At 42.9% G+C, this 22,700-nt stretch overlaps 1 protein-coding gene across 1 annotated transcript in view; it reads right to left on the reverse strand.

Annotated features, from left to right (window-relative positions):
• The window catches only part of LMLN (leishmanolysin like peptidase), a 407,342-nt gene extending 385,099 nt beyond the window's left edge, over window positions 1-22,243 (reverse strand). The window contains exon 1 of the mRNA XM_069224294.1: window positions 22,051-22,243. Within this exon, the coding sequence (XP_069080395.1) occupies window positions 22,051-22,185 (135 nt within the window). The 5' untranslated portion in view covers window positions 22,186-22,243. The remainder of the gene's footprint in view (window positions 1-22,050) is intronic.
• Between the last annotated feature and the right edge of the window lie 457 nt (window positions 22,244-22,700).

A 22,700-nucleotide genomic window follows, 5' to 3' on the forward strand; every position in this document is an offset into this window, starting at 1 on the left:
TGCAATACCACTGGAGTCACACAGCAATTACATACATGAAAGAAAACACTCAGTTGTACAAAAAAAATAAAGGCACTTTATTTTTGGAAAAAATCACCACAATATACTAGAAGGGCAATCCTCCAATAGGAGGTAAGTAATATACTAAATATATACACTAGTAATCAGAAATAGGCATATAAAAAGTTAGAAATCAGTGCAAATAGTAATAGTCAATAGTAACCCTAGGGGGAGCACAAGCCATATGCTAACAAAATGGAATGTGAACACAGGAGCCCAACCTAGGTAAGTAGAATGTGTAGAGGGGAGCTGGGAGTAACAGAAAACCACAAAAGTAAGTAACACAGTACCCCCCAGCGACCAGGAATGCAGGAGTAAATCACTGGAGTTCCCCAAACCACCCAAAAGGAGGAAAAGAAGAAAAAGACACCCAGACAAGCCTGCAAGAAAACAAGTGGTGGATTCCTGAAGAAAGTAGACCTGTGGAGAGAGGGGACCAAGTCCAACAGTCACAGTGGAGTCCAGGAGGAGTAGGACCTACTACCCACCCAGCTGTAGTTACAGGAGTTGGTCGACGGAGATGAAGAAGAGGTCAGCACTGCAGTCCTGGAGCAGGAGAAGAGTTCCTGATGGATGCAGATGATGTCCCACGCTGTAAGGAAGATTGCAGAAATTCCACCAACAAGCCTTGGCAACGGCAAACTCGCGGTTAGTGGAAAAGTGATGCTGCCAGAGACTCAACCCAGGAGGGGGAGTCACAGGGGACCCTCAGCATCACAGAGTCCACAGGAGCAGAGGCAGCACTAACAGGACTGGGACACAGAAGTCACAGAAGGAGCCCATGCACACTACAAAAGAGAATCACACGCCGCTGGAGAACCACACAGGAGGCTGTGCTTTGCAGGATGGAGTGCTGGGGGCTGGAGCTACATTTAACCTGAAGATCCCTTAGAGGAGATGCAAACAAGCCCTGGAAGCTGTAAGGGACGGGGTGCACAGGGGGTAAAGTCCTGCGTGGGAGGCACAGGCTTACTTCCACCGAAATTGGACAGCTAGCAGAGAGGACCAAGAGGACTACTCCGGACCACCACCCGTGATGCAGGATCCACGCAGCTCAGGATGAGGGGAGATACACGCAGCCGGTAGTTGCCTGTTGTAGGTGCCTGCGGTTGCTCCTTAACTCCAAGGGGGATTCCTTCTTCTTCTTGTGCAAGCTGAAGAGCTGCAGTCTTCGGAGTATGCATGGACGCAGAAATGTTGCAAAGCTGGCAGCAGACATGGAAACAAAGCTGCAGAAGAGTCTTCTTTGTTGTAGCAGTGTTGGTGGTTCCTGGAGGGTCCATTCGCAGTTCCAGTGGCCGGAAGTCGAAGTAGAGGTTTCAGGGGAGTCCTGCTGGAATTTTGCAAGCCAAATCTGCGGACCCACCCCAGAGAGGCAACCTAAATAGCCCTAAAAGGGGGACTGGTCGCCTAACCAGCTAAGCACCTATCAAGAGGAGGCTCTGACATTACCTGCCTGGCCTGCAAACTCAGATGATTCCAGAGTTCCCTGCTAACCTTGGAAACAAGATCGGAGATCCCAGGAACCCTCGCGAGGAGCTCTGGGCACCAACCTTGGGGTGTTGATGGACAGAGGAGTGGTCACTCCCCTTTCCATTGTCCAGTTTCGCGCCAGAGCAGGGACTGGGGGTCCCTGAACCGGTGTGGACTGGTTTATGCACGGAGGGCACCAAATGTGCCCTTTAAAGCAAACCAGTGGCTTGGGGAGGCTACCCCTCCCAAGCCAGTCACACCTATTTCCAAAGGGAGAGGGCGTTACCTCCCTCTCCCAAAGGAAATCCTTTGTTCTGCCTTCCTAGACTTGATCAGATCAAGCAGCAGATGGGCAGAAACCCATCTGAGGGGTGGCAGCAGCTGGCCTGCCCAGAAAACCCTGGAAAACTGGTGGTAGCAATACTGGGGATCCCCTAAGGAGCTGCTAGAGTGCACGGAATCATACTTCCAATACTTGCAACAGTCATCAGCCTCAGAGACAAATGGAGCTTATTTACAGACACTTTAAAAAGGACGACATCCTGAGGGAGACCGAGGGGATGGTCTAGTGAAGGAAGCATTTCTCCCCTCATTAAATTACCCCCAATGGCAATTCCTTTGAATAGAAAATGTGTAGAAGTTCAAGGTAATCCCATCATGGCTATTATCAGCTTGATAAGGTTGTGACCTGGTTGTGAGCTTGAAGTACCTGTAGAATAATTTGCCAAGACAAAATGTTCTCTGTGGCTCAGGCGAAGAGCACTGGTGCAGCTGAGAATCATTCCAGTGTAAGACTTGAGGTCCCTCATGAACCCAGAGAAATCAGATCTGGTGCAAGGAGGAGAATGGAATTCTGGGGTTTCATGTTAAACTTGGAGGGTGCAGTGTTGCAACTACAGAAGGATAAACTAAGAACTGTTAAGGAGCAACTGAGGTCAATGGCTAGAATACACCAGGCATCTGACCTTCCCAGATGACAATTGGCAAACTAGAATAATATGGCAAACGTACCTTCTTGCACTAAATACTAGTATTGTATTGTAACTATAATTTGCATTATAAGAGCCATCAACTAGGTAATTTCTGTCAATGCCAAATGCTGTACTGACTTGTATTGAAAATCAATAACGATATATTTAAAAAAAAAAAAAAAAAAAAAAAAAAGAAGCAACTGCGGCAAGTTTTGTTGGCCGACAAGGAGACCCTCAGAGTCACTGGTCTGCTAGCCATTCCATTGATTTTTCCCAGGGCCACTGCATTTTAGGACCCTATAAAGATTAACCATTCAGCATCTTCAGAAAAGCCTATCTCATATAAAGGAACCACACATCTACAAAGACACCAGGATGGAAACATCATAGTAGCTGAACCACCTAGAGGTGTGAAACGGTCAGGCAATTTGAGTCAACAACAGAGTCAACCACAAAATGGCTAAGATGTGAAACCCGTTATGAGGACATCTCTACTGGAAGTTGGTATCCAGAATTGGTAGTCACTGGATTGAACTTGGGATTCAAGGAGTTTTTAATTTGAAGGTACGTAACTTAATCAGTTGCTGCAATTTCTTTTACACCATCACCAGCACCATTCTTGAGGTCTAGCGCATCAATTAAATAATCAAATGTCTCTGGCCAAGCAGTCCATCTGTTGCCAATTATTTGCTTTTTGGCAGTATTATAGTGCAGTGGTGGTTTCAGGAAGGCAGCAGCATTTTAGCTGTTCACTGATTGACTAACACTGTGACTGAAGCTCTCTCTGGCTCCCACCTGGTGAACTTGATGAATTTGTTTATGCACACAATATCTGACGTCCTGTGACGTGCTGGCCTCTGGATCGTGTTTAACACTCTGTAGAGCTCTGGCCTCTATCTTGGTCTCCACTGGAGACCTTCATTTTTTGAAGACCTTTGGAGATGTGGTAAGCAACACCCAGCAGCTTCGGTGGTGTGCCGCTTCAGCTCTGTAAGCACAACTCTTGTGCTTCTGCTTGGGTCTCCTCACCCACCGCTAAGATCATAAAGCTCTTCTTTTGAAGGCTCAGGTAAGAGTGACTACTATATGCTTTGTTACCAATCCTTCTGTCAGTTGCGCTCTTTTAACACTTGGTTGATCTCTAGCCTCAGCATTAGTGCTCCGTATACTCTATAACTCTAAATTGCACTGTAGTGCAGTACCTTTTTGTATGTTCTTGTTTGCAGCTTCTTGACCACTGATGCGCGGACTTTTCAGTAAAGCCTTCTTTATCTTCAAATGCTTCACACCGGCTGGAGTTGCACTTTGACTCGACAAACACCATCCGCCAATCCAGCACTTCAATGAAGGCACATGTGGCATGCAGGAGCAGTTTGCTTGGATCACAGCAGACTCTCAGAGAGCACTGTCGATCATCAGGTTACTTATCCCCCCCATCTTGTTGCCAGTTGTAGCATCCTCCCTAACTTGGGTAAACACAAATGAATATGCTGCACACGGAGCTATGTATAACACGTCTTTATTCATAAGCGTATAACCGCGAACTCAGCTTTCTAAACCTGCATTCATTTCACTATGTTCTAAAACCTACGCTATTACTCTACGAAGTCACTCAGAATCCAAAAAGGTTCCATCAGACATACTCAAAAGGCATGACATTTATCAAAGGCTTTCTATGCTACATCCTGATTAAAGAAATCAAGATATTGGAGCTACCAGTGGTTTCTCACAGTTCTGCCTTGTCTTAGTAGTTATTTCAGCTGTCTTGGATTGCACCCATTCTCCTTTTAGGGTTGCATTACCCAAACTTCTCATCTTCCCACACTTGTGAGATGCCTCAACAAGTTAATGAACCTGTTTCACGTAACCTTAATGTTACAGGTTTGAATGCTACTTTGACAATTGTTTATCATTCATCCTTCTTCTTAGGATGAAGTCAATGAGTCTGCCAGAAGCCTTTTCTCTGCCAGTAGACATCCGAGTTGTGTTATTTACTAGGAAAATAGATGCCTATATTGGTATCTTTTGACAGGAAACTGCTGCATGAAGTACTGTACTCAATGTCCAGACAGTGTTGTACTTAAAATATTACCCATAATAAAAATTGTCGTTAAGCATGTTTTTCCTTCCTGCCAAAATTTGATTCCACTTTCAAAACACCACCTCTTTTGTGTGAGCACCCGACCCATGGACACTAGAATCGTTGTACACAAGGCATCTTGACCAGTGCAGTGCTGTGTCCTTTCAGTGTATTACTTATACTCTTACTTTATATTATACTATTTTTTTGTTGGAATGTATACTTTTAGATTCCGCTGGATGTTGCTTGTAACCATGGCATTGGTGCGTCTCTGTTGGCCTTGGATGTTCCAGCTGTTCATTGATCGCTGGCCAGTCTCTGGACTGCAGTGGCGCAGCAATCCATCATGGACTATGCTCTTGAATTCAATCTTGTTTCACGCTACATCCACTGTGTGCTGAGTACGATTTGTTTCATGCTTCTACACAGAGGCACTGCCACTTTTACTTATTGCACAGGTGGACGGGCGTAGTATAATGACTGTCGTTGGCTACTGAACACCTTTAAAGTGTCCTATGGGGGAACACAAAAACACAGTTTTATGTCTTTTTAGTCCCATGAGCTGGTGTTTCCAGCTTTGCATGATGGTAAAAATAGTCAATTGGCTTTAGCAAGTGCATGCAGCCTCTTAAATTTCCCCCAGGGCTAATGTTCGACATTTTGTTATGGCACAGCAGTCGAGGACCCTGAAGTGCATAGAGAATGTAATTTTACACCTCCTTTTGTCAGATGGTAGTCAGTCACCTGTTCAGCCAGATAACAGTGAAGCTCTCACTTCAAGCTATACTGTAAGAACATGGAAAGACCAAGTTTACATTGATATGTTTTTAGGTCACAGCCTATCAGACAGCGAAGGTGTCTTATTTGCTAAAGACATCTTGGGGGACATTCAGAAAGCTGACCTACGACTGTAGTCTGTACGCTGTTTGCCGCTGACTGTGGTTTGTAACTCACATTTCCTTTTGCTGGCTTTATTGGTTTTAGGCAGTCCAGATTGAGTTCCTACCTTCTCTTGCCCAAACCTAATTTACAGTATCCTTCGGATTGCTCCCTTTCTGTAACAAAGCCTGTAAATCTTGTTCTCAATCTTATCAGATTTGCTGTGCATGCAAAGACCTAGGTCAAATGTCGGGCATGGTCTTCTGAGTGCACATGTTTACTTTACTTTCTCTAACTTCCAAGTGAGAGGATTTATGTGACAATCTTGCTGGATACTGGGGGTAGGAAAGAGTTGTTTTCAAGCACACAACATTTGAATGAACTGTGTAAATATTTCAGAACATATCAGAATTAGGAACACAAATGAAGCACATTTTTGGGTCGCAGCCTACTAGACAGTTGCTAAAGACATCTTGGGGAAATTCAGAAATTTAACCTAGTAATGCATTCTGCCTGTTGCTTGCCATTGGCTTTGTGGTTTGTAACTCACATTTTCTTGCTTTCCGTTTGCTGGCTTTATTTAAGGCCATCCAGCTTGAGTTCAGTTCTTCCCTTGCCAAAACCTTATTTACAGAATCCTTCTGAGTCCTCTCTTTCTGTAAACAGACCTGTAAATATTATCATCTTGTCACATTTGCTGTGCATTCAAAGACTGAGGTTAAATGCCAGGTGCTGTCTTCCAAGGGACTGGTTTACTTTTCTTTCTCGGACTTCAAAGTGAGGGGATTTGTGTGACAATCTTGCTGAATACTGGGGGTGTGAATGTGTTTCTTTTCTAGCACACAAAAACATTTAAGAGAACTGTGTATGTATTTCAGAATTATGAACGCACAAATTAAGCACATTTGTTATTTCTTAAGTGTGTTGGAAACATACTTTTACATGATCAAAACAAATCATTACACATTTTCGTCTGTGTACTGTATGGTTTCATTAGTAAAACTGTATGCCTGTGTAAATGTAATGGTCATTTCAATTGAAAATTTGGTATCTGTAATGGCAGTGGACCTTAACACTCTACTTTCCTCCACTGAGCTCTGTGCACTCTACTCTGCACTACTCTACTTTACACCACTGCACGGCACTATACGTCAGTCTATGCCACTCGACTCTACTCTGCACCAGTCTACTCCACTGCACTCTAAGCCACTCGACTCTACTCTGCACCAGTCTACTCCACTGCACTCTAAGCCACTAGACTCTACTCTGCACCAGTCTACTCCACTGCACTCTAAGCCACTTCACTCCACTTTGCACTCTACACCATTGCACTCTATGGCACTCTACTCTGCATCACTGTCCTCTGCATTGCATCACTCCACTCCACTCCACTCCACTCCACTCCATTGTGCTCTAATCTGCACCACTTTATTTGCACCACTCCACTCTACTAAGCACCACCCAAAACTACGCCACTGCATTCTATGATGCTGTTCTGTATGCCACTATACTCTGCAACACTCTACGCCAATGCACTCTACACCAGTCCTTTGCCACTCCAGTGTATGCCTCTCTGCATGACTCCACACTATGCCACTCAATACACAACACTTCCTGCAACTCCATAACACTCTACTCCACTCTTCACCATTCCACTCTACAACACTCCACACCACTCTTCTCAACGCCACTTTTAGCCATGCTGGAAAGCAGTCACGCTGATGTACAACATGGCTAAAAGACACCGGCAAAGCCAAAAACTCTTGCATAGCCAAGACATATTGGCAAAGCCCAAGCTTTTTTTCTATTGGAAGGTGGAACGTTTGCTCTCACTGCACAGAAATAGGATGATGGGAAGACAAGGAGTCTTTTTTGTGAGACAGTTAATGTGTTGACTGGTTTACAGTCATCATGTGACCTACAGTTCCTGCCATTATGTTATGACCATGGATTCGCACCTCCTACTATGTGTAGAGGAGGAAGTTTCAAAACATTAGGTATGTTTTCTCTATAATAGCACTGACAATTTTGATTGCTGGGAAGATATGGAAGTGGGTGAAGCAAATGGCAAAATAACTTGTACAGTACATGCTAAGCTATAGACTAGGAGAGCAAATTACTCATGCAAAAAGGTATCTTTTAAAAGTATGAGACAGACCACGTGCATCACTTACTTCTGTGTACATGGCATCTCCATGCAGCACATGTATATCAAAGATTGGCTGTGTGTGCATATTCACTAATGTACTTGCTCTGTGTTTCTGCAGCTACAGTAAGATCTTGTAGGTACCAAGGACTCAAGGATAAAGACACAGCGCAATGTAAACTTAAGCCTGATAGTAAAAACAAATGAACTATTTTTCAGTATTTGCTAGTCATGCCTGTAGATCAGAAAACTTCTTTTCATTATTATAGATCATATATTAGTGCATTTTCTCAAGAGTACATTCATACTGTATGGCCTGACACACATTTCTGGAAGCTGTTTGCCACTGCCATAAAATAGTACAGCCTTCCTCACATGTGCTGAGAGGTTACAAGTTTGTACTTGGTTCTGCACTGGTGGCTTCACATGGCTGCCTTTAAAGTGTGGTTCATGTGTGCTCTGTCCTGAAAAATTCACTGTTCAAAGCACACCCAGTGCTGTGGTTGGAACTGTACACATACCGAAATCAGAAGTAGCAGACACCCACAAAGAGGTCTGCAGTGCATTAGTTGATAGGCCTGAGTGAAATGTCCTTAATGCTGGCATGATCTCTAGTATTTCACATTCTGATTGTTATGCTTAATACCAGAGATGACAGTATTACACCACATTGCATAAATAAAATTTTGTTCAGGTAAAAATCCTATTGCAGCTGTTATTTGCATAACACTCAATTTCACAATCTTTTTTAGAGCAAAATGCATTTTCACATCTATTTTAGATGCAAAGCACAAGACATGCATTTTGTGTAATTACATGTAATTTTATGTAATTTTTCTGGCATTTACAGTAATATCCGTTTTGGAGGTTCATCCGGTCTTAACTTTGACCTGCAAAAGACTTGATGAACTAAAATCCAATGCCTGTAAATTGGGATCTCTCTGAAGAAGCTTTTTATTTGCTTGAGTAAACAAGAGGGGTCAGTGAAACGGAAATTCAGGTCTTGCCTACCTTGACGTTTCAATGAAACTAGAAAATCGAGAGCCATCTTGGAAAAGTGACCGAAGACGTCAGCTTGGTGAGCTGAGCATAGATTTGCTTGATAAAAACAAACTATGGATCTTGCTTTATAACGCCAAAAAAAACACAAGAAAAATATAGTTTTTATTATTAACATGTTGCACTATTATGAAATAAGACTTCTAATGAACCGACTGAGCAATGGGCCACGATTCAAGTTGTGATACCGAGATCAAGGTAAGGATAGCATCTGCCCTACAGACCCTAGGGCTTAGCCTGCCAAAAGTCACATGAGTGGAAAACCAATCTTCATGTACCTGAGAAGCCTCTTCTGGCTCCCCAGCATCATAGGTTCACCTCCATCCTTCCACTATTGGCTGGCTCTGCAGCCCTTTCCTCCAAATGACCAGCTTTCCAGAACAAGTTGCTAGTTACTTGTGCTCCTCTCAGTCAGCCCCTCTCAGACATTGGCATTTTAACATTACCCCTCTACACATGTACATTCATCTTCATCATTCCAACTTAGCCTTCCCAGATACAGTGGCTTTGCGCCTGGTGCCAGTATCCCAAAGGTGCATGTCATGCAAACAGCCATAAATGTGTTCTTCTAGCCAACTAGTCAAGGAGGCTTAGAATCAACCTCTGTACCCCCTTCAAAGACTCACTGACTCATTGCGTTCAAATTCTCCTTTTGGATGCCCCTGTATATGCCTACAAAACATACCACATGGGTCCAGATTCAAAGCAGGCATAGTCTACTAGAACCCATTACATACAAAACAGCAACCAAACGCAACTCTCTTTTAAAAATGGCAACAACATTTCCCACAGCCCACTTGGATTTGCCCTCCTGTCATTGGGGGGGGGGGGGGGCGGGAGGGGTAGGGCAGAGCCGGGGAAGAGGAGAACAGTATCATCTTGAGCTCACCGTGGCACCCAAGAGGCTCAGAAATTCTGCGGGAAGCGCAAACATGTGGTCAGGGAACATTTCGTATTAAGGAGTAGTAATGTTAAGCTGCAGTAGTAGTTTGTGCATGGTAAATCTATCTGGGTGTGTATGATCACACGAAGAAATAGAGAAATCTTGTGCAACTACAGCAAAATCACAATTGTTATTTTAGAAGCAGAGTTATAAAGGTAACTACATCCAAGTCACGTTACCTTTTAATTTGAAAGTTCCTGGTAAATTATTGGGATTTTGGAGGGCCTGCTCTTCTCCATGATTGAGACTTTTGAAAGAATCAGTAAGTCCAGAGCACGATTCCAACAAAGGGACTTTGAAAAGTTGTTTGCTGAATTGGTGACATGTGCTCACTCTCTGTGTGCTAGTAAGGCATGACATTTTCTTTTTGGGTGCATTGACAAGCACACTTTGGTTTCAGACTATAATCAGAAAGAGGGTGCAATGTTTTTTTTTTTTTTATTATGCACAATTCACTAGATTCCACACAGAAAAAAAAAGCAAAAACATTTAAGCAACTACCAAGTGAGTTAATATGTATGAGACATTCTGATGATGCCACTCTGCAACAGAGAAGAGCAGTGTCATTTTCTTGAGTGCCAAATATAAATATAATATTTATAAAAAAGGGTGTAATATGTTGACAACACTAAATAAGTATGTTTTTACTTTGCTCTTGAATTTAGGTGAATATAACAATACTTTCTTCACCTTAGGTAATCAGAGAAATTGACTAGATGACTGAGAAGAAACAATACCACATGACAAAAACACAAATACCTTATTCCCGCAAAGGCACCATTCTGTTAATGGTAATTTCTATAGATCCCTTCAGAAGTTAACATGGAACATTGTTTTTAAATGCATTTGACCCCTCCACTCTCTTGTTCCAAATAACCTTCCATGTTGGAGTCTCCCTAATTCTGGTCCCCAAGAATGGCCACTCCAAACCTCTGTATTACTAAAAAGGATGCATGCTGTTCCTGAGGACCCAGAGTTTGACACCTGCATAGGTTTATCTTTAAGTGTACCATCTTTTAATACAACATGGAGATTTGGTCTCATCGCTGAACAACCAGTCAACAACAATCAAGGGGAATATGGAAAACATCAGCTTCACATAACTCGATAACAAACTTACCCTTATCACAGCCTCGACCATATCGTCTAGCCAGCTGCAACCTTTGAATTTCCATCTATCTGCTCTTCTTCTTGCATGATTTGCTTCCAATCTTGGACAAGTTCACTATTAAGACACTTTTACAGTTTAGAAGACTATCACCCTCCGAGTCTGTAATCCCACCAACCTCAATAAGGCTGCCACAACCTACCTTATCTACTCCAAACACTTTAGGGAAAAGGCTTATTTACAGACCATCTCAAAGGTTAATTATTAATAACAGTATATCCGTCTCAAAATAGCAGTCAGGCCTTGATCTACTAAGTTGGTTCTACCTCACCAACTTTGTGATTGTCTAACCACTTGCAACTGAAATAGTAATCACTTCAGGCTAAAAGTTCCACCACTGATGCATTTCATCCTGTTACCAACTAACGACCATTCCAGTGATGAAGGATGCGATATCACTAAAGACAGTCTCCTGTGCCAAGATAATCAAATTGAGACACTTTACCTTCAAACGCCATAAAAAGATCAGTGACTTACTTGACAAGGTGTCACATACCAGCTCAAATGTAGATTGATCAATTTCCACCCCTGCTCTATCCTGATCAGGTGTCTCTGGCCAGATACACACCCATTTAATTCCCTCATAGCTTAGCAAGCATTCTCCAAATGGTGGTAAACACAGTTCTCAATTTGGAGCACAACACCTCCTGAGCAACTTCCAATTTGAGGTCATCAATTAGGCAAGAGATGCATGTCTCCCCCAATCAGGAGTTGTCTCTCCAATTTGACCATCTTTCTTCCCCTCAGCAACTTTGAAACAAAATCCCAAAGCACTCGTCAACAGCTTGGTGGAACAATTATGCACAGGACCCAACCCTTATGTCCATGAACAGAACCGGGGCACATCATGTGAATTAACAACAACCATTCTGTGGGACTGTTATAAAAACTACCTTACTTTCATTTCTTAGACACACTCAAAATTCAATATATTTTATAACTTTTTAAATAGTACTGCTCTTGAGAACAGTTAATTGATTTTAGTCTGTTCCACAATACATTTTTAAGCCCACTCAAGGTTTCATGGACCTTCCAGAATCAGGGCTGACGTTACCACAGTAGCAAGCCCACCAACAATGAGCCCCTATACACAACCATCCCAATTTGCCACAAATAGTTATCCCATCAATGCCTCTAGAAATTGTCACCCCACAGTATCTCCCTGCCACCACACATACCCCATCAACAGCATGAGCGCAGACACCAAACAGCATCATCACTGGCCAATAACAGTTTAACATTTCAGGGACAGAAGCAAAGTGCCTTGCTTGGTACAAGAATACGGGGACGTGAACTACAAAGGCAACAACATATCACTTTATTCTGATTCCACAATGGTGGTCCAGGAGGCAAGACTGGAATACTAAGAAATATCTACAACAAAAGGGGGATTAAATATGCCATGCCCAACCCAGCTCGATTAAAAATAACTCCAAGGCAAACAGCATATTTTCTCCAACTGGCAACAACCTTTGTACTTTCTGAAGAAACTGAAGCGCTCCAGCCATAGACAGCAGGACCAGATGGATGTGCAACACCCCCACCCTATTTAAGGGACAATAACTAACATGATTCTATTTATCATGCATATTCATTGATGCACATATTAAGTCATAGTGGTAGTGATTTCTACTATATTGGCTGTGACAAACATTCAACATTATTAGGGGTCATTAATAAAAGTTGCTTTAAAAATACAATGTGACCATCCGCTCTTAAATGGTGCATCTTACTGTTCTCTCTTTCTAAATGAAGAATCATACTGGAAATTTACAAACACTGGGCCAAGTTTAATGTGTGATCACAGTTAACATAATTTCCGATACTTCTTCGGTACTGCAATTAATCAGGTTATCAGCCAAAATAGGGTTTTTATCTGGGGGTGTGACATTTTATAAAATGCCTAGTTGTCCAAGGGAAGCAATAGTTCAGAAATCTACTTGTCCTGCTAAAATCCACTTGTTCCTTTTGGGGCCATGAGGTGTCAGATTTGGGCAGCTTCTCTGAATATGCTAACATGAGACCAAGGTTAGGAATAATTTCTGCAAGTCTATGTACAAAGCTTGGACGTAGGTGGGAAGCAATAGTTTGATGGTTGAAATGCCCTGAACCTTAGTACACACCGCCTAACTTACATGTTGGAGGATTTTCCCCAAGTCCTCTTCAGTCTCTCCTCATACTAGAAAAAGTTGAACTATATTAGTGGCAAAAACAAGAGTAGAACTTTTAGCCACGGTGGGGAGAGAGGTGATGTAGAAAAAGAAATTTGCAATCACTAAGTAGATTTTTTTTAATGAACAAAAAATATACACCATAACATAGCATATGATTTGTAAAGCGCACATTCACTCTAGGGTCTCTCGACGTGCTGAATTAACAGATAGTTATTGTTACCGAATTCAACGGTACTTATTTTAATCGACCTCGGAAACATGAAAGGCTGAGTGGACCTCAAGGAATTTGAACCCGTGACCAAGTATATTTGGTCATTTTAAAAAGTGAATTCACAAAACATTACTAGGAGCAGATTGTTAAATTCCTCAAGTTGTAAACTTGCACCAATGCAAAGACATATCTACGAGTGGACATCTGTGTATTGATTTAAAAATTGGGCCCTAATATAAATTCATGTTCCTCCCTCATTTTTTTTTTTTTTTTTAAAGAAAATTAGTATACATGAACACATTTTACTTTAAGATACCTCAGAGAGATGATAAATAATGTTCTGCAATACTTTGCAAACTGCTTTTTTAAAGCTGCAGTTTCTATGTGTATATTTTATTTTTAAAGCAAAACAAAATTGCCAAACTTCCTTTTGGACTTCTGTATATAATACATATAATCAAGAAGCTATACTAGCAGCCATAAGTTATATTTTGCAAACATATGTAGATGTTTATGTACTGGAATTGTTGTCTGTAATGCAAGCTCAGCACATAGCTCACTGCATTTACTTGCCATGCAGGACCTAATAGTACTGGCGTTGCATTAATGTATCTTGTATACAATTTACAACCATTTACACACACGCAAAAGAAAATCTTGCTTTAGTAACAGGCAATCCTTTCACTTTTCCATAAAGCAAACTGACATCCAAAGGTTTGTACTTTACGGGGTTGTGCCTACTTGTTCGTTGGTCAAAGCAAACATGAAAGCTTGTTGCCATGGAATCCAAAAATATGGTCTGGGTGCAAGGTGACTGGAACTTCCCACCCCTGCTTAATGAAGTTAAGGTATCAGTGGAGGGTCTGCCAGGCATCAATAGCATTCCAGAAGGTTAAAATAATTTTGATTTCTTTTCAGGTACTAGAGTCCCCTTTTGTCCGTTGTATACAAAGTTGGGGGTTGGTAAAAGCTTGGGGTGCAGAAGGGGTTCGTCAATTGTTGGCAGGTTGGGGTTGTAAACGTGGGTGGTGGGAGGGGCAGGAGTTCTGTGTTGGCCAAGGCTTATGAGATTACACATGGTTATGCTAGGCACAACACTGGTTTGGCATACCACTCATGTCAGCCAACAAGTTGCATCACTTTGCTTTATACCAAGAGTCCAGGCCTAAAATCACACACATTTTGTTATTGACAAAAACCTTTTTCCATTTAAAATCTGGATTGTTAGGGGAGCAAATAACCTGTAAAAGTATGTCTAGTTATTGTGTATTACACAGACCAGTCAGCACCTTCCATCACGAAATGCTTCTAGCTAAAACATCCAAAAATGTGTTTGCAAAGAAGTGGGTTTAGCAGTGTTACATGTCTTCATACTCTTCCTCTGGTAGGGAGCAGCAACTCTTTAAAGAAAAAGCATCCTGTTTCACCATTAAACGCTTCTTCATGTGATGTGGGACATTACGTTATAGTAATGAGTTTCCTACGGATAAATGTATTACTATTGTCAAAAGTTATGGCTCAAAATCAGGCAAACCCTCCCCTTTTTTTTTTAGCAACCTGTGGAACCAAATAGTTTCTTTGTCACCCAAGACATCAGATGTAGATAAGGGGAAAGACTTTAAAGTTATGCATCCAGTGCTTTGCTAAGGAATACACACCTCATTTGTACAAACCATGTGTTCAACACTAGATAAGTGTCTGGCTACCCAGCATTCCTGGGTGTTGAACGTTCCTGTATGTTGGATGTACAGCATTTAGCCAGGACTCTCTGACCAGGCCCCCGTCTTGCTGAGAATGCAATTCCTAGAACCAAAAGGGCTTCTCTGTGATGGAGGTCACCACCTCAGGCACTCGCGGATAAGGTATTCAGAGAAAAGCACAGGCATGAAAAACACACAAATAGTTTAATAACAAGACAGGTTCAGTAGACAACAAGCTATATGGAAATTCTTCAAGATTGTGGCTCGTGGACTATGTATTGCCGAATGAGATGGAGTGCCTGAAGTCTTTCGAGATCACATGAAGGGAACATAACAGAAAGATAAGGAGCTCAAATGGCGAACAACCTCCAACGATACTTCAGTACTAGCAAATATTAGGCTCAAGTTTTCTGAGTATGGTGAAATTTCAGAAAGGGAAGACAAAGATCTCGGCAAACATCCCACACCTTGAATATATGGGGAGGAGGAATGCCCAGACAAATCATTACCTACCTTGAACAAGCAGCCATGGGTTGCAAATTATATTATCTGCATAAACACCACCAAGGGGGTCCACTAAAAGAAGCTGATGAAACTCTTGCTGGTTTCACAAGCTACTGATCTCCAACTTATAAGCAACTAAAACACTGTCAAATAGAGGTCCAAATTAACTAATATTTAAAAGACATGGTATTGCATGGCTAGGAAATACTCATAGGCAATATTTGGAACAACTGTTTACTGTGGAAGAAATCCTGGCAGTCACAAACAGGTTGCCAGCTAGTAAAGCCTATGGGTCCGATGGGCTCCCATCGGATTTTTTTGAAGAGTGGGTTGACATTCTGGATCCACACCTAGTGACAATGTTTGAAGATGCTTACAGTAAGCCTCTGCTCCCACCTGCTACGAGTGAAGCACTCCTAGTTACACTACATAAACAATGGAAATCATATCAAAGCTGTAATTTGTACAGACCACTATTGCTTACAAGCTGCAAAACTAAAATCTCTAAAATTATAGTGAACGATAATTCATCTCTTCCCAGACTTTGGGAACGTTGTTTGCTCTCATCCACTGAAGTGGCTCATAAACAGAAGCTGTTGCAATAGTTGTTGATACTGCTAAAGAGTAGTAACTGCTTTGAATGAGAGTACCTCTTTATTATACTAAAAACGCATGATCGTCTCCATCATTAATAGACTAGAACAGATATTCACGCAACAGGCCAGTCGGAAATTTAGGGTTAATGGACTAGTCTAATCACCAATAAACATCCCTAGAAGCACTAGGCAGGGATGACCACTATTCCCATCAGATTTGAAACAGCACTTGAACCGCTACCAGCCAAACCAAGACAGTACCTGTTGGAAATGGCCCTTTTTACAGGGTCATCCCCAGTCTTTTTGCCTCCTTCCTCCTATTTTTTCTGACCTGTTTTTGTTGGCGTAAGGTCTCTGGGCACTTTACCACAGCTAACCATATGCTCTCTGTGTAAAGTGCACTGTTGATTGGTCTATCCATGACTGGCATATTTGATTTACTGGCAAGTCCCTAGTAAAGTGCACCAGAGGTGCCCAGGGCCTGTAAATCATAAGCTAATAGTGGGCCTGCAGCACTGGTTGTGCCACCCACATTAGTAGCCCTGTAAACATGGCTCAGACCTGCCACTGCAGTGTGTGTGTGCAGTTTTAAACTGCCAATTCGACTTGGCAAGTGTACCCACTTGCCAGGCCTAAACCTTACCTTTTACTACATGTCAGGCACCCCTAAGGTAGGCACTAGGGAGCCCCAGGGGCAGGATGCAGTGTATGTTTAAGGTAGGACATATACTAGTGTGTTTTATATGTCCTAACATTGAAATACTGCCAATCTTTCTCATAGGTTAACAAGGGGGCTGCCTTTAAATATCCTTTGAGAGCAGATAAAAATGTGGAGTTTAGGGTCTCTGAACTCACAATTTAAAAGTACATATTTTAGTGAAGTTGGTTTTTAAATTGTCTGTTTGAAAATGCCACTTTTAGAAAGTAGGCATTTTCTTGCTTATACCATTCTGTGACTGCCTGTTTGTGGATTGTCTGTCTGGGTCAGTTTGACAGTTGGGTTGTTTTGCACCTCTCTAGACAGTGACACAAAAGGGGGAAGGGGGTGTAGCCTGCATATCCTGATGAGCCATCTGAGCAAGAGAGGAGGGAGGAGGGAGGAGGGGTCGTTCACACCTGAAAAGAACTGTGCCTGCTCTCACACAATGCGGTCTCCGACCCCCTGGTGTGCGTCTGGGGCCTGGCCAAGGAAGGATCTTGCAAAACACTTGAGAGACTTTGCTTTGAAGTTTGCCAACTTAAAAGGCAGAACTGGGTATAAGAAGAAGACCTTTAGAATCTTTCTGGAATCAAGGGAAACCTCTGCAAGGAGAAGAGCTGAAGGAGGAGTATTGTCCCTTTGCTGTGCTGGACTGGCCTGCAGTTGCCCACTTCGCACCGCAACCCTGGTCTCACCGACGCCATCACAGAGCCGCTGCCTGCAACGTGACCTGTGGGCACCGCAAGCCGCATCGTCCCGCTTCGCACCGCAGCCCCGTCGCCATCCACGGCGGCGCACCTGACTATCAGCCTGGTGTTCGATCTGCAACGCGTGTGACCTCAAGGGCCCGATGACTCATGCACCAACTACGGAACCGACACCGCGACGTCAGTGACGCCACTCTCCGGAGCTCACCACGAGGATCACGACACTGCAAATCCAAGGTACTGTTTGCTGGTCTTCCAGACACCGTAGCTGGCCCGCAATGCCACAGCCGGCCTGAACTGTTGGTTTTGCTGATCACGACGCCGTGATAGCCCCAGGTGGAGCTTTCGACTTCAAGGAACTGCATTTTTGAGTAAGTCTTGCAGAATTCATATTTTATTACTGTATGTTGGATTTTTATCGTATTTGGTTTCATGGAGATAAATATTGGCTATTTTTCTAAAAACTGGTGTGGTGTCCTTTTGTAGTGTTTTCACTTATTACTGTGTGTTTTGTGCAAATGCTTTACACATTGCTTCTGAGATAAGCCTGACTGCTCGTGCCAAGCTACCAAGGGAGTGAGCAGGGTTATCTGAGCGGGTATCTCCCTTATCCTGACTAGAGTGAGGGTCCCTACTTGGACAGGGTGCAAACCGACTGCCAACTAGAGACCCCATTTCTAACAGTACCACTAGGGTTTTACTATCAGATAAACATCACAATGAAATGTAACGTTGCTTTATGTAAGGGAGTTGCTTATTACTCTTTGCCCGATGCCTAAAGAATATATCAAATTAGCCACCCTATCATGGATTATGGTAAAATGTAGTGAACCAACCAGTGCAGGAGCAACCACATCCTTCCATGCCTTCGCAATATCACATTTGGCTATGACCAGGCCAAACCATAGCAGGGTCCACCGATATCTGTTCCCATCTATCTCGTCTGAGATATGCAACAAGGCACACTGTGGGGGTCCTCTGGAGTGTCAGCCCCAATACTCTCTCTAAACAATCGAGGGCTCCAGCCAAGAAGGAGACCAAAACAACACAACCTCAGACCGTGTGCAGAAAATCCAGTCTCAATATGGCAGCTCAAACAGATTTCAGACGCAATCAGCCCCCCCCCCATCTACACAGTCTTTCCCTTGTGTAGATGTGTGCATGATATTTAATAAGTAGGACATACATACTTTATGTTTTACATGTCGGGGCAGTGAAAAACCTGCAAATTCGTTATTCACTGTGGCAAAGCTGGCTCTCCCATAAGTTAAAAATGGTTTTACATTGTTACCTTTAATAAATACTAGTAAAATTCAGTTTGGGGGTAGTTAGAAAAATGGTTTAAGGACTCATTTTAATAGCAATTTTAAAACCACCTTAATGGTCAAGCAGGTATTTACAATGCTCTTTAGGAAATTACACTTTTAGAAACATCATTTTCCTGCATAAAACAAACAGGCTTTCCTGTCAGTGTCCAGCTGTCACCTGTTCCCTGAAGGCTCCCCTGTGCTGAGATGTGTATTGCTATCAGACAGTGGAAAAGGGGCACTGGGAGGGACGAGGGGGCTTCGTCCGTGACAGGATAGCCTGGTGGACTATGCCCAGCCACTTCCTGTGGTTCAAAGAATGCCTACTTTGTCACTGGCAGATGAAGCTCACATCTAGGCATGCCTCCCCTATGTCTCTCTAGTCAGGTTGGCAACAGAAGCAAGGGGTAAAGAAACTAAACAAGACTGGTTTAAGGGGTTGACAAAGGTCAACCCTCATCCCACAGGCTGGCATTGGGCATAACAGTGGACTCCACTGACCTCTACTCGGAATACTCCTGGACCTGTGAAGAATCAGAGGACTACCCTGCTGTCTAAAGTACCTGAATGACGACTGGGCGTGCTTGCCTTGAACCCATGACCTCAAAAGAGGCAGCCGGCTGACTTGTTAAGCTATTGGGACAGAACCAGTTTCCAAAGGCCTATCTTCCTGCAACTACCCAGCTGACTAGTTTCAAAAGGATCTGCCCTTGAACCTGCTGCTGGCCTCTTCTGGAATAAGTCCTACTCTCCAAATGATGCCTCCAGGTTCTGAACCCTGGACTAGTGTTAGAATGTACTCCTCCTGTACCCAAACTGTAAGAGCTGGGACTTAAAAACGTTTTGACACCTTTCTGCCTAGAGAACCAACAGAAACTTGGGTTCACTGTTAAATCACTAGTGGGACTCAGCTTGCTGGTTTGGTCCCCTCAATGAGGTCTGACTTCCAGAAAAATGTCTTTGTCCAAACGCAGAAGGCTTCACCGAGACCTGCGTTGAGGCATTCCTGAGCACAGACTCTGGACTTCGCCGGCTCTGATCTTTCCTCCCTTAATCAATGACCGCACTGGGAAACCACACTTGAGCAACCCATTGCTGTCAAGCCTCAGTTCGGGTCCAGCTTGCAGCTTTCCCCACCATCAACTTGTAGACTACCAATTTTTCTCCATAAATGTTTTTAAGTCCAAAGGTAAATTTTCCACCAGGACGAGCCTGATCCCTGTAGCTAACCCTTGCTCCATCACTGTCAGCCTTAGCTTTTGCACTGGACCAGGACTAGTGTGACCAAATAACCACAGTTGGCGCTTTGTCCTTTTTGGGGCTATTTTAATTCAAACTTAATATTTCCCACTCTGCTTGTTGTATGTTTGTTGTATTGATGTCATTTTATTTATTAGAACTTACTCTATTTTTCTACATTGTTTGGGGATTTAGCTTATGCTCTGTTATAACTTTATTACTGTTCGAGTGCTGCATAAAGACTTTACACATTGCCTCCAAGTTAAGTCTGACTGCTTTGTGCCAAGCTACCTAAGGTTTAACCACAGGTTTACTTAGTGAGTTTGGTAGTGCACCCTGACAAGAACTGTGATTATTATTTGAGGTAAGTTTTCATTCTTTTAGCTAGTACTTCAAATTCTTACAATATGCAACAGGGAATTTGCAGATCTGACTGTGCTTGGCTTTGACTGCATATGTAAAAACAACAATAAATACCCCCACGCACATGCAGGAAATAAGAGGGATCTAGATGGATCCCGAAACTGGGAGCCATTATTGAGCTAGATCAGGATCTAACTGGCTCCAGTGAAAAATGCTAAATTTGTACCAGTGTAGTTTGCCGACACAGGAAAACATTCAATTGTGCCTGCACGTTGTCTGCTTTTTGTTCGGAACAGTAACTTGCATGCGGTGAAGGGGCTTTTTTATTTTCTATTTTAGCTGAGCCCAAAACAAAGCCCTCATTTACAGGGTCATCAGCCCTCCTGTTTCGGTATCATCCTGGCTGGGATCTACCTGAAGCCTAACATCTAGATGCTAGTGGAATGGAAAGAAAAAAAGAGACACAGCTTGTTATGAACTTCAGAAGTACTTAAAAGAAACTGTGATTTGGGGGCAGGTGTTTGAAATTGTCCCACCCCTGTAAGATATATTCGCATGCACCGCAAGAACGTCAGAGGTATCCGTCTATATGCGCAATTACAAAAATAACGATTTAAATAGCACTTTTTAAAATTTCATTGATAGCGCTATTCATCCCAATATACGGTGTCAGAGCATCTTACATCAGACACATAAGACGCTGAAAGTTACAAGGTGTAGGAATCACATGATTCATACTGGTAGACATTATCTTTTAGAGTGCATGGTTGGGAGAAACACAAAGTCAGGTTTTAAGGCATAACGAGTGGGTGGGATTGTTTGTACTAATAAGGATTTAGTACTACCAGCAGGAATATTTTCAGCAACCTTAAGATATCGAAAAACTAAGAGAAAAAAAAACATCATTCTAAACCCATGCCTAGCAGCTTGCACGCACCTCGTGATGCCAGTTCATAGCTCAAAAGGCTTAGAATTTATTAAAGTTAACAAAAGGATATCTGTGGCAAAAGCTGTAATCCGTTTACCAATCTACAGAAAATACAAATCTGTCATCTGCATGTTACACAATGTGCTTTGCAGCAGCCCCATTAGTCCTCAATGCTAATTTAGGTGTCAAAACTGTGACTAGACTAAACACAGAGTATCTTGATAATTACTTGGCAAACAAAGATCCCTGCAGTATGTACAATAACCGCACAAGACGTTTTAGAATGCAGGCTTTTTAATCCAAAACAGATTTATTGTCACATTTATCCTTGTATCCCATTTCTTTGCAGCACAGTTTTTCAAAAATAAATGCATAGTTGACTGTCTAGCTCTGTTTTTCATGACTCAGCCACTCCTTGACTCCACCCCCTGTCCACTGCCACAGAGCATTTTTATCATTTCCAGCACTTCCCACTTAGCTATCCCAAGTGCCCTCCCAGTCGTATTCAACACTGTCCTCCCTACACATTTTATGCCCTGTATCAGCCCCATGCACAAACCTACACACAGCTGGGCTACAGACAAAATGCCTTGCACACACTGACGTGCCCATTATTCCAGTCACACCTGAAGGGTTCAACAACGCTCACCCTAAAGATACATACTGCGGGCATCTAATATCGCAGCTATCACACCAAAGGGTCGTACAGGTCTATTTCACACAGACACACTACACACACTGACGCCTATAACGTAAATCGTGCTCCACCAATACAAAAACGGTCACCGTACAGTAGCTACCAAAAACTTATCTTCGAGACCACTACCCTCGCGATGACCTACCTCCCCGGGGCCAGGCACGTGGTGTCGGCAGGTGCCATAAGCCGGACGGCACTGAAAAAATAAAAGCGCTACTAGCATGGCGAGGAAGCCAGTAGGAGACGACCAAAGGCAACTACCAGTAAGCCGGGCAGCCATGACGGCTCTGCGGCGGCGCTAAGGCGGTTACCATGGCGAAACGTCATTCCCCTCTAGGAAGCAAGTAGAGGCGTCACCATTCTTATTGGTCGTATTGCGAGCTTCGATCTATCCTTAGCGGGGAATGGGTGTGGACCGCCGATAATACAAAAGACTGGAATGCTAACATTACTAAGAGGAATTGAAGCAGCGACGGACGCCATGTTACTTGGAACGAAAGAGGCATCCCAACATTCCTTAATGATCACGCTTTAAAGAAATGAGCAAAATATGAGCTTTGATCTATTTTCTTTTATGTTTGAAGCATTATGAAAAAATTCGAGAGTTTTTGTCCACTATGGAATCATTTAGACACGCCTACCGACATTTGGCAATAGCAAAGAAGAGTGAGATTTATAACAGCACTCTAGTCTTAATTATTAGTAAGGCATATATATATGCCAATAGACAGGAATTAGGCGAGGCCACCGTTTTTAAGATTAAAATGGCTTTATTTAAGCAATTTCACGCCTAAA

This window comes from Pleurodeles waltl, chromosome 3_1 (genome assembly GCF_031143425.1).
Source record: "Pleurodeles waltl isolate 20211129_DDA chromosome 3_1, aPleWal1.hap1.20221129, whole genome shotgun sequence".
Lineage (NCBI taxonomy): Eukaryota > Metazoa > Chordata > Amphibia > Caudata > Salamandridae > Pleurodeles > Pleurodeles waltl.